The sequence below is a fragment of the Saccopteryx bilineata genome, chromosome 2 (assembly GCF_036850765.1).
Source record: "Saccopteryx bilineata isolate mSacBil1 chromosome 2, mSacBil1_pri_phased_curated, whole genome shotgun sequence".
Classification (NCBI taxonomy): Eukaryota; Metazoa; Chordata; class Mammalia; order Chiroptera; family Emballonuridae; genus Saccopteryx; species Saccopteryx bilineata.
The window spans coordinates 4,745,184-4,756,410 of NC_089491.1; the positions used below are offsets into that span (position 1 = coordinate 4,745,184).

The following is an 11,227-nucleotide window of genomic DNA, read 5'->3' on the forward strand; positions in this document are numbered from 1 at the left end:
TCCTTTCTTCCCCTCCCCTCTGCAGGTCCCTGTCTTGATGGTTAATTGTTACTTCTTGGCTCCTTCCCCCCTTCCCTGGCTTGCCATCTGCTTTGATCTTTTCAGGGCTCTTTTCAAGCCCTGCTCACTGGTGGGATGAATGGCTGCGTCCCGGGAGCATTAGTGCCCTTCCTCGGCCTCCTCAGGCAGGGCGGCTTTTATCTCCCCGTGGAATCTCATTAGCTCCACAATGCACCGTGGACCTCGCTGGGCTGGCACAGCGTCGATTTAAATTAGTTAATAGCAAATTTTTTTGTTGCCCCAGGCCTGTTTTTTCCCCGTCTTGGATGCTGAGCAAAAAAACAACTTTGTTGTTGAAAAATGTAAAACAAAAATGTTTTGAAGGTGGAATGCTTTGACAAAAAGGAAGATGGTTGTAGGTGAATGTCTCCAACATCCGGCAGGCTTGTCTTCCCTGTTGCTTCGGAGTTCCGTCCAGAACCCAGAAACCAGCACTGGGGAGCCTGGGAGGGGGCGAGGAAGACCCCCCCGTGAGTCAGCTGCATTTCCTGTTAAAATACTTCTGTAGTTGGTGATGGGAGATTCAACAAATTAAATGATCTAAATGACCGTGTCAGCGCTAGAACAAACCGCTACCTTTTGGCAGGTGAGGGAGGACTTTATACAGGACCTTCTGAGAAAGAGCCTCCATCTGGCCGGATTGCTGACCCAGGAAGGGAGAGACTAATTAGGTGCCCTGCTCAGAGCCAGGTGCACAGCAGAGCTGGGGGGAGGGTGCGACTCCAGCTGCACCCGGGCCAGTCCATTCAGTGTGTTCCGTTCCTGAGTAGAGCCACAGTGACGAGGCTCCTAGCCGCGCCTCGAATCGGGACTCTGGGAGGTGGTGGGCAGGTGACGTCTGGAACTCACCAGGAGAGCCGACCAGGGTGCCTGCTGGGAGAGAGGCCGTGGGCTCAGGCCGGCCCTGCCCTCACCCACGTGAGTCTTTGTCTCTCCTTCTGTAAAACGGAGGTGCAGCGCACGCCCACCTCAGTCACTGTGGAGAGTGAGTGTGAGGGGCACGTGCATCATGCGCTCTCGTCAATACAGTGATTAGTTAGTAACTAATCCCATGGCCCCGAGAAGCCCACCACCTTTCAGAGCTGGGAGCCCCACCACCCCACCCTGCCACACCCTTGTGAAGTTGGAGTAGCAGCGGATTTGTCCTTGGTTTTGTGCCACAGAGTCAAACGCCGAGCCCTCTGGGGCCTCTCTCGGAGCCTGGAGCACTCGCCACCTGGCTGTGCAGAGCTGGTCCCTCTCTGGCGGCCTGCGTCGCCGGGCGTCTGTGGGAAGCATCCAGTCTGGAGGAAGCCCTCCCCAGACCGACTGAGTCAGCATCTGCTGGGCAGCAGGGTCCCCAGGGGACGTGTGCTCGTTAACTTGCATCCTTATGCATTTCAGCATCCCTAAGAATAGCTGCAGAGGCCGTGGTCTGCGCCCAGCACAGAGGTCGACTGGGTCTGCGTGGGGCCCACGCACTCCCTGCTGCAGTGCCGCGGGCCCGTGGGCCACGTCTCAAGCAGCACCATTCCTAGAAGGAAACGTCCTTGGCCACAGCCTGAACCTGTGGGCCTGGCCAAGGCTGTGGCGCCCTCGGGGGCGGGGAGGAAAGGTCCCAGGGGACAGAGCAGCGGGAGAGGAGAGCAGTGCTGCCGCGAGCTCCTCCGTCCTCCTCACTCAAACCACCAGCGTTCCCTGCTCACACCACGCGCCACCCAGAGCGTCAGGGCTGGGCTCCTCCCCAGCACTCGGGGACCAGGCCTCACGAGGCTCCGCCGGCTCGGGAGTCCACTCTGAGCAGGGCTCCCGACCTAGCAGGGGAGAGAGGGCCCGGGGAGTCCACAGCCGCCCTCCTCTGGCTCCCAGTGAGGTGACAGCCACCACTGCCACTTCCCGGCGTGTGGGCTGGAGCCAGCACCTGGACCGAATCTCACCGGAAGTCCTCACGTGCCGGACAGGGCAGGAGAACCTGGGGTGAGCCCAGGAGCTGCTGGCACAGACGGCAGTCTGGGATTTCCAGCGGGCGTAGGCCCAGAGTCCTTGGCTGCTGGGAGTCTCCCGTCCCCACATGCCTCGTGTGGGCCGCCGCCCTGGATGTCTCAGGGGTGGCGTGGATCGTCCGTTCCGTCAGGAACCTGCACTGGGCACGAGACAGGCAGGGCCTGTGGCCTCTCAGGGGTCACAGTCAGCTGAGGGCAACTGACACTAAACACATTGCAAGTCGTAACTCTACAAGTGCAGTCGTGGGGATTGCCAGAACTGGAAAGCTCTGAGCCCAGGGAACTCTGAGAGGCATCTCTGCGCACCCCGAAAAGGGAGTGGGCACTGGGAAGGGAGGACCTGGGGGGCTGGCAGCATTTCAGCAGAAGGGACGAGAGGAGAGGAAGCAGGACCAGGTCCCCCAGGGTCTAAGGTGCCAGTCACACGTCTGGATTCTGTCCCGTGTGCACACACGCCAGCAGGGTCCTCTGCAGCGAGTGACATGGATTTACAGCTTCGGAGCCACTGATGTTTACTGAACCGCCTGCCCAAGCTGTCATCAACCCTCATTACCCCGTGTGGCAACTGTCGTCTATGTCACCCACATTTTCCATGTGGGAAGTCAGCAGCTGAGAAAGGTGACCCCTGCCCGTGGATGCCTTGCCGGAGGGGCGCAGGCCAAGTTCAGACCTTGGAGCCCACGGCCTGTCCCCGCTGCCGCGGAAGCTTCCTCCTAGTGCCGCGGAGGAGGCCCGGAGGGGAGGGTGGAGCTCAGTGAGAGCGGGAGGAAGCAGAGAGTCCAACCCCAGGATAAACAATCGGCAACCCCAGGACCAGAGACACTTGAGTAAAGCAGTGGACAAGCCCAGGGGTCCAGCTTAGACCACAGGGTGGGTGGTGGCGTGTCACTAAGCAGCCACAGGGGAAGCAGGTCTGGAAGAATGCGTTCAGTGCTCCTGGAATTAGCGTGATGTTGTGCCTGGTTAGCGGCTTGCAGTTATCAAAACTCAGCCAGCGCGGTCGAGGCCGAAGGTCAGCTATGGGACAGAGGGGGAGACAGGCACGGGTTTGCCGGGCCAAGCGGACATGCAAGCACAGAGATTCCTGGCAGTGTTTGGGGGAAGCCCCCAAATCTGAAGGCCCCGGGGGTCAGCTGGTCCCATGAGGGAAGCAGGCAAGGGCTGAGCCCTGGGACATGGGCTCAGTACAGCTGCAGGCCCTGCCCAGAGGCCTGGCCGTGCTGATGGCGCCCCTTGGACATGCAGGGCCAAGGGGGGTCCAGGACACAGCACGACCCATGGAGGGACTCGTTTCATCCTCACGCGACCCGTGAGTCAGGCACGTGGCTACTGCCCCCCCCCCCAGCTTCTGACACTTCAGGAGACGCTGGGGACCCAGGTCAGGTGAAGTCTCCTGAATTTAAATGTTGGTCATTTGTGTTAAAAATGGTCGAAAGAACAGCAAAGATACTGTCCAGCCAAACAAAGCGTCCCAGTCTCGGCGGTGGCCTCTGGGTGGCCAGTCTGATCAAGGAGTTGGGCCCTGGCCCGGCACCCAACCTGCCAAACTGGACGGGTCTTCGCTGGTCCCAGGGGACCCCCAGGGCTGGACACCTTCCACATCTGGGAAAGGACGGCACCCAGAACTAGGGGACAGCAAAGCCCTGCCCGGTACCCTCCTGGGACGGCTGCAGTGATGTGCTAGGTGACGTGTGGGCGGGGCTTTGTTAGGGGTGGGGCGTTGCCAAGGCAGCGGTCAGTGCAGGAGAGAGGGGCGTCTGGGAGCCTCCTTTCTTTCATGGGGGCACGTGGGAGCGTAAGGAATGTCTTATAAAACGGCACGTGCGTGGGTTCTTTTAGCAAGGTGCCTGCATGGGGAAGGAGCAGGCTTCTAAGCTCAGGTACGCTTGGGGCCAAGTTTGCTTTGCTGCTTTGTAGCAGTTAATGTCACCCCCCACTCATCACCCGCCATCTTGCCAAGTTATCGTTGCTCTTGTTTAAAAAAAAAAGTTGCTCACTTTAGAAAGCTGTCTGTCACAAAGCTTAAAATAAACAGTCTTTGCACTTGAAGGAATAAGCACCATTTATCTTGGAAGTCGCTCGGGTAAGAATTTCTCAGCAGTGTTGGATACGTGAGCTGTTTGCTGTGTTTGCAAGGAGGCCAGTGCAGGTGTTTCTGGTGTGTGGCCTTTGGTGAGTGAGCGTTTTTATTTCTTTATTCAACAAAGACGTAGCAAGCACCTGCTCAGTGCCAGGTGATGTTCCAGGCCTTGGGGACACAGCCAGACCCAGATGAGTGTGGTCCCTGCCTCCACAGAGCTGATCATCTAGTGCAGGGGTCCCCAAACTTTTTACACAGGGGGCCAGTCCACTGTCCCTCAGACCATTGGAGGGCCGCCACATACAGTGCTCCTCACCCCCATGAAAGTCCAGTGGGGGCAGAAGGCAGGTCCAGGGCCCGGGGAGGCAGGCTAGAGGGTCAGGGCGTCACAGGGAAACTGAGGCCTAAAGAGGGTCTGTAAGCCTTCTATAAGCCAGGGGTGCCTGGGTCCTTGCCCTTAGGGAGGTGGACCTCTCTCTGGACATGGGTACAGACCCCCAGCTGAATCCATTTCTGCGTCATTTGCAGCTCCGCGTGTGGGGCCTGCCACAGCCCCCTGGTTGCGGCCTGACCTGTGTGCTTACCGCTCTGACCCCCTCAGCATGAGGCCCAGTGCTCTGGGAGGCAGGGCCCATCGTTCCCCACTAGGAGCATGAGGCCCAGTGCTCTGGGAGGCGGGGCCCATCGTTCCCCACTAGGAACATGTGGCCCAGTGCTCTGGGAGGCGGGACCCATCGTTCCCCACTAGGAGCATGAGGCCCAGTGCTCTGGGAGACGGGGCCCATCGTTCCCCACTAGGAGCATGAGGCCCAGTGCTCTGGGAGGCGGGACCCATCGTTCCCCACTAGGAGCATGAGGCCCAGTGCTCTGGGAGGCGGGGCCCATCGTTCCCCACTAGGAGCATGAGGCCCAGTGCTCTGGGAGGCGGGGCCCATCGTTCCCCACTAGGAGCATGAGGCCCAGTGCTCTGGGAGGCCGGGCCCATCGTTCCCCACTAGGAGCATGAGGCCCAGTGCTCTGGGAGGTGGGACCCCATCGTTCCCCACTAGGCGGAGCGCTGTTTGGTCTTGTGCACAAAGCCTCGTTCCATTTCAACCACAGTGTCTGTAACGGCACGAATCCCTAATGAGGACAATCAAATAAACCATGTGTTTGAACATAACCATCAAATTAGATCTAACCTATTAATTTGCTGATTGATGGCGGAGCATTAGAATTCATGGAGTCATCAGATTTCAGAGCTGCGGGGATCCCAGACCAGCCTCTTTGTTTTCCAGGAGCGCCATTGCGACCCTGAGAGACTGTGTTTGGACCGGTCAGGAGACAGCGTCAGGGTCTAAACACAGTGGGTTCCAAGTGGTCGCCGGGTGTCTCTCGTGGGCTTCCAGCAGTTGTGCCCCTGACCCTGCTGATCAGACCTCTGCTTGGAGTCCTGGGACAGTGGGTGTGGCCCTCCAGGGAGCTGAAAACAGACCCCGCCCTCCGGCGGGCCAGAGGACCACACTGTGAGTGGCGAGGTGCCTCAGAAAGATCACAATAGCGGACCCAAGGGAAAGATCGTCAGAAGTTACCGTAGACCTGGAGAGAAAAACCTGTGTGGCGACACATTGTGAGGCAGAACGGGAATGCAAGGCTGCGTGAAACTGGTCCCTGTGCAGGCGCCGCAGGCTGCGCACAGGAGCTGCTCTGCCCCGCGCAGGGCCCTCCCCTGCGCCCACCGCCACCCCTTGCCCTGGGGCTCCAGCGGCCAAGTGCTGCACCCTCCGCCCACCCGCCGGCCGCCTCCTCTGTGCCTACCACGCCCCCACCCAGATGTTCAAAAGCAGATGTTTGTCCTCCAAACAGAATTCATCTGTCTTACTTTCTCTGCGCTGACTGGGGAGTGGCCTCTAACTCCCATTTGTGTCCTTGGTCCCCAGGTGACGGACCATGCCACCACTGCCCTGCTGCACTACCAGCTGCCCCAGATGCCGGACGTCGTGGTCAGGTCCTTCATGGTAAGTGGCCTTCAGAGCCGAGGCTGTCATTGAAACCTTGGCTGCCCCCACGGAGGCTGCACACGTGGCGACCACAACGGAGACCTCACCGCAGGAGGTGGGCCGTGGTCGCATGACCCCTCCTTTCCGTCGGGAGGTCCCGGAGACGCCGTTTCCCCGCGGGGAGGGTGCTTTTCTGTCCTTGAGGAACAGCTGGTGGTTTCAGAAGTGGTTTCTGCTGCCGACTGAGTCACAGACCTGTGTTGGCTCCTGGCCCGTGCCAGCCCCTGCGCTTGGTGCTGAGCAGAAAGCGGTGACTAAGACAGGTCTGGCACTTCCCCCACGACATGTCATCCTCCGATTAGAAGAGTTGGGGCTCAGGATGAGGGGTGACCCCAAAATAGCCATTCCCCGGTGTGCTGGGTCAGCTCCTGCCAGCTTCCGCTAAGTGTTCAGTGTCGCGAGCTGGCTGGAAGCCACTGGTCGCTTGGAATCTGGTGTTTGCACCCTGGGCACCAGCAAGCAGGGCTGCGCCCCACCCTCCTGCAGCCAGCCCACCCGCACGCTGCCGCCAGTGTGTCACGTGGCGGCCAGCTGGCCCGAGCAGGCCAGCAGCCAGCTGCACGCGCCCTGACAGCGCCCAGCTGTGTGCGCGCCGTGCTCCTGCCCTCGCGCCAGCAGGCCCCGTCCTTCACCGTGGCACAGCTGCCTTTCTGGTTCAGGCGGAGAGGCGGCCAGTGAGAGCCTACCCGGAGGACCTGCCTGTCAGCAGGTGCACGTCAGTGCTGACGGCCGGGCGGAGCGTGGCGGCCGTCCAGTCACGGTCGGCTTCTCAGAGCGCCCATGCTCACCTCCTGGAGGACGGCCTGGCCTCGTGGTGCCGGGGCGCGGACAGGCAGAGCCAGCTGCCCGGTGCTCACTCGTGTCCAGAGGACAGTTCAGCCAGCGTCTTCGCCGGCTCTTCCTTTCTGGGGAGACACAAAGGCCTGAGTTTTACCTAATGTGCAGTAATGCTTCCTTCCCCTTCGTGACGCACGTGGGGTTTGGGGATCATTTGAATTTGATCACCAAAGGATAAATAGTTAAACTGAATGATCCCTTGACCTCCTCAGGGGTTTTTTTTTTGCCAAAACTCCCAGCACCGAGCCTTCGGCAGGGGGTTCAGTATCGTTGGGGTGCAGGCCGCCCCACAAAGGCAGCCGTGATGGGGACGACGATGTGTATCGATAAACTCGCCGACCTCTCCAGAGAGCAATCTTCTGCTATCGACGTAATTCAGGAGGACGTTAAGTGATGAGACTCACGGGCCCTGTCACAGTGAGAACTTGCTTACCTGTCGTTGTGGGGTTTGGATCGTGAGGGGCCTTTTGCAGTGCATCTCCTTGAGCAGGGAATTGAGTTAGGTGAGTCTCATCCTTATGTATGATGCCCGAGAGAACGCTGCACCCTGAACCACTCAAGTGTGTCTTTGCCACTTATTGTGTTACTCGGTGGCGTCAGGCGTGTCAGGCCACGTTGTGACAGTGACTGATGACCTCTGAAATCCCATTAGACAGAAGGCATGTTGACCTCAGTGCAGAATTCTAAAACCGACATCAACGCAAAGTCTTCCTCCACGCGTGTCTGTGACCACTTCGGGGTGGGGAGCGGGAGAGGGCCGATGCTGGCGCTCAGAGGACACGGGGCGCAGACGGAGTGTGCCCGTGTGCGCCCCAAGCCAGGGAGCATGCCTCCCTCCAGAGTAGCAACTCCTATTTCTAAACCCCCTCGTGGGGAGGGTCCCGCATGAGCAGCAGAGCCAGAAGTCAGCGGCGCTGGGACCCTGTGGATTCCACGGGCGGCTTTCTGTAAGGCCACAGGGTATCTGGGACTCACGGCCACATGAGTCCCCTGGCCTCGAGGCCACTGGGCCGGACAGGAAGGACGGCTTCACCCGCTCCTTTCACCTCTGTCCTTGCTCTCTCTCCAGACCTGGCTCCGGAGCTACGTGAAGCTGTTCCAGGCCCCGTGCCAGCGCTGTGGGCGGTTTCTGCAGGACGGCCTGCCCCCCACCTGGAGGGACTTCCGCACCCTCGAGGCCTTCCACGACACCTGCCGGCAGTGACCGCCCTCGCAGCTTCCAGACCAGCCCCACTGCGTGGTCAGACTCCCTGCCGGCAGTGACCGCCCTCGCAGCTTCCAGACCAGCCCCCGCAGCGTGGGCAGACTCCCTGCCGGCAGTGACCGCCCTCGCAGCTTCCAGACCAGCCCCACTGCGTGGTCAGACACCCTGCCGGCAGTGACCGCCCTCGCAGCTTCCAGACCAGCCCCCGCAGTGTGGGCAGACTCCCTGCCGGCTGGCACGGCCCCGCCCCCCTCGGAAGCGCGCGTGTGGTCTGGAGGCCGGGCCTCTGGAAGAGCAGAGTCTCTGTGGGTGGGAGTGCTGAGGGTGGAGCGGGCACGTGGAAGGCGGAGCCTGCGGAGGACTCCGTGTAGGGCACCGCGCATGCTCGGGCGCTGAGCAATGGCTGCGAAGCCAGCCTCCCGCACGTGTTCCAAGTCGCCCGCGCGAGCCCTGTGGACTGAACCGGCTGTTGTGTTCACACGTGTCGTGCTGGTGTTCTCTTTGGCTCTATAACTTACCTTATGAGCAATAAACATGTACACCAGACCAGACCCTGTTTCCTGTTTTCAAAGCACCTTTTACAAGCAGAGAACGTGAGCAGACTGGGCGTTTCAGAGAAGACACTTGGCCCAGTCGCGTTCAGAACGGGTCTTTCTGTGGCGCGTTCACCTGCTCCTGGCTCTGAGGAGAGCGGGCGGTGTCGGCGAATGTGTCATCTCGGTAGCTCCAACAGCAGGTGCTTCCTGAGGAAACAAGTGCACTGCTTCTTCTCACTGATCCCGTACGCACGCACCAGGGGACGGGGACCTGCCCTGAGCGGGTGTGACAGGCAGGCCTGGCGCCTTTGTCCCGAGTTTTGACCTATTACCATGAACAGATTCCAGCCCTGTCTGCTGAGTCCGGTCAGGAACTTGACCCCCAGCATTTAAAGTCACCACCCGGTGTCAGGTTCCCGAGGAGGAGGGGGTGCGTCCCAGAGCCGCCGGCTGGCCTGCACTGCTGAGCACGTGCTCTGTGCCAGGAGCCGTGCAGGGACACTGCCGTCCAGAGGTCCACAGAGTGGGTGCGTCCTCCTGGGTCGGGCACCCCGCGGCACTCCCCACTCAGCCCCGCCAGGCCGGAGGGAGCCAGAGCATCTGGGGGAGACGGCGTGCGTCCAGTGCCTGGCCCAGCGGGAGCACCATGACAGGCAGCAGGGGGTTTAGATTACACGATGGTTCATCACATTTAAGATGCACTGCTTGTAAGAGGCACCATTATTTTTTGAACACCAAGAAAGAAAAACACACTGCCAATTAGACTGTGGCACAGACCTTAATGATGACCTGGGTGACACGAGTCCGTCACACCAGCCTTTCATTGCTCCGAAATCACCTTCATCCGTTCAGGAGGATTGGCAGGTCCTGCTGCCTTCAGTCACGCTCTTTCTCGTGATGGGCGGCCCCTTTATGGGGTCCCCGCAGCAGCACAGAGCTGCTCCCCGACTTGCCGCTGCCTTCCTTGCTCTCGTCCCCGGAGACACATTTGCTGGTCGCTTTGGAAGGAAATACAGAGTGGGGGACATCGGCTCTACGCGCACAGTAGTAGTTCCTCCTCGTCTGCGGGTCTGCTTTCCGCAGGTTCTGATACCCGTGGTCAGCTGCAGTCCGAAAACACTGAACGGAAAATTCCAGAAAGAAACAACTCCTGTTTTAACTTACGCTCCATTCCGTGGAGCGTGATGAGATCTAAGCCCTCCTGCTCCATCCACCCGGGGTGGCACTGATCCCCTTGTCCAGCTCTCCATGCTGCCCACCCATCAGTCACGCGGGCTCGGTTACCAGACTGACCGGCACCATCTCTCAGGCCACCCTTAGTTTACTTAATAGCAGCCCCAAAGCTTTTGTTGCGACATATTGCTATAGTTTCTGTCTTATTGGTTACTGTTGCAGTCTCTTCCTGTGCCTAATACATAAGTGAAACTTTAGCAGAGGCATGTATGTGCAGGAAAAAACAGTGTATCTAGGGGCCGGTATTATCCACGGTGTCAGGCGTTCTCTGAGGGTCCTAGGACGGATCCCCCACTGGGGTGGGGGGCTGCCGTGATGAGATTTTGTTTCATTGCTGCACATCTTTGTGAAGCCCTTTAAATGGCAAGCAGACGGACCCTATAGGACTCCAGGTGTGCATAGCTCACACAAAGTGACAACCGCATGACCAGCAGTGACCAGGTTGGAATACGTGCAGGTGACAAGGACATGGTGGCTGCCAGCTGGCTAGAGCGCCCATCGGAGGTGTTCACATGTGACGAAACAGCCCTCTGCGGACGGCTGGGGTTATGGAACAGAGCCACGCTGTACGTAAGCTGCCTGGGTGTTAACCCGTGTGACGCCTGACTGCCACACACCTGGGGTCCCCAGCGGTACCGGCCATCACCCTAACTGCCACCGGGTTCTGCGTTCAGGAGAGGCGACACCATGGGGGGCGAGCAGCTGCTCAGAAGTTAGCGGCTCTTCCTTCTGTTCGTGGCAAGTGACACCTGTTCCCCTGTCCTGGGAGGTGTGCAGAGCTTCCGTTTTTAACAAAGGTGTTTAGGCAAAGAGGGGACCATAAAAGAAAAAGGTGAAATAAAAGCACAGGTGGAGAGGAGAGTGTGGCTCCAGCGAAAGGTGTGAAGGGGGCAAGCCGGCACATGGGCGCTGGGGCCTCCCCTCTGGCCTGCTCCCGTGGGGGACGCCAGACTGGGCCCTCCCCCTCCTGGGACGCTGACAGTCATGACAGAGGCGGAGGGGAGCGGGAGGGGGTGGGCTGATGGACCCAGCGAGCCTGGCCTTCAGGCAGTAGCTCCTGAGGCCGGGCACTGGTCTGTGGGCAGTGTGCACTGTTCTCTTTTTCTGATTTTTTTTTTTTTTACTTTTCCTATTTAAAAGAGGGGAGAGATACAAGGGAGACTATCTCATTCTCCAGTCCTGAGGGGGCGCACTGAGGTGGGCGAAGGCGCGGCAGGACCCCGAGTGCTCGGTGATAAAGAGAAGGACGTGAGGGG

General features: G+C 59.6%; 1 protein-coding gene across 3 annotated transcripts in view; it reads left to right on the top strand.

Moving 5' to 3' along the window:
- Positions 1–8,753, top strand: part of MED27 (mediator complex subunit 27) — a 208,924-nt gene extending 200,171 nt beyond the window's left edge. The window contains exons 7-9 of one of the 3 annotated variants that reach the window (XR_010729024.1): positions 6,042–6,119; positions 8,068–8,354; positions 8,414–8,753. Coding sequence is in view for 2 of the 3 variants with exons in the window: in XM_066255892.1 (XP_066111989.1) it covers positions 6,042–6,119; positions 8,068–8,202 (213 nt within the window). In the remaining variant the exon portion in view is untranslated. Of the gene's footprint in view, positions 1–6,041; positions 6,120–8,067 lie in introns of all 3 variants that reach the window. The other 2 variants (XM_066255892.1, XM_066255891.1) reach the window with 2 other exon arrangements.
- The last annotated feature ends 2,474 nt before the right edge of the window (positions 8,754–11,227 follow it).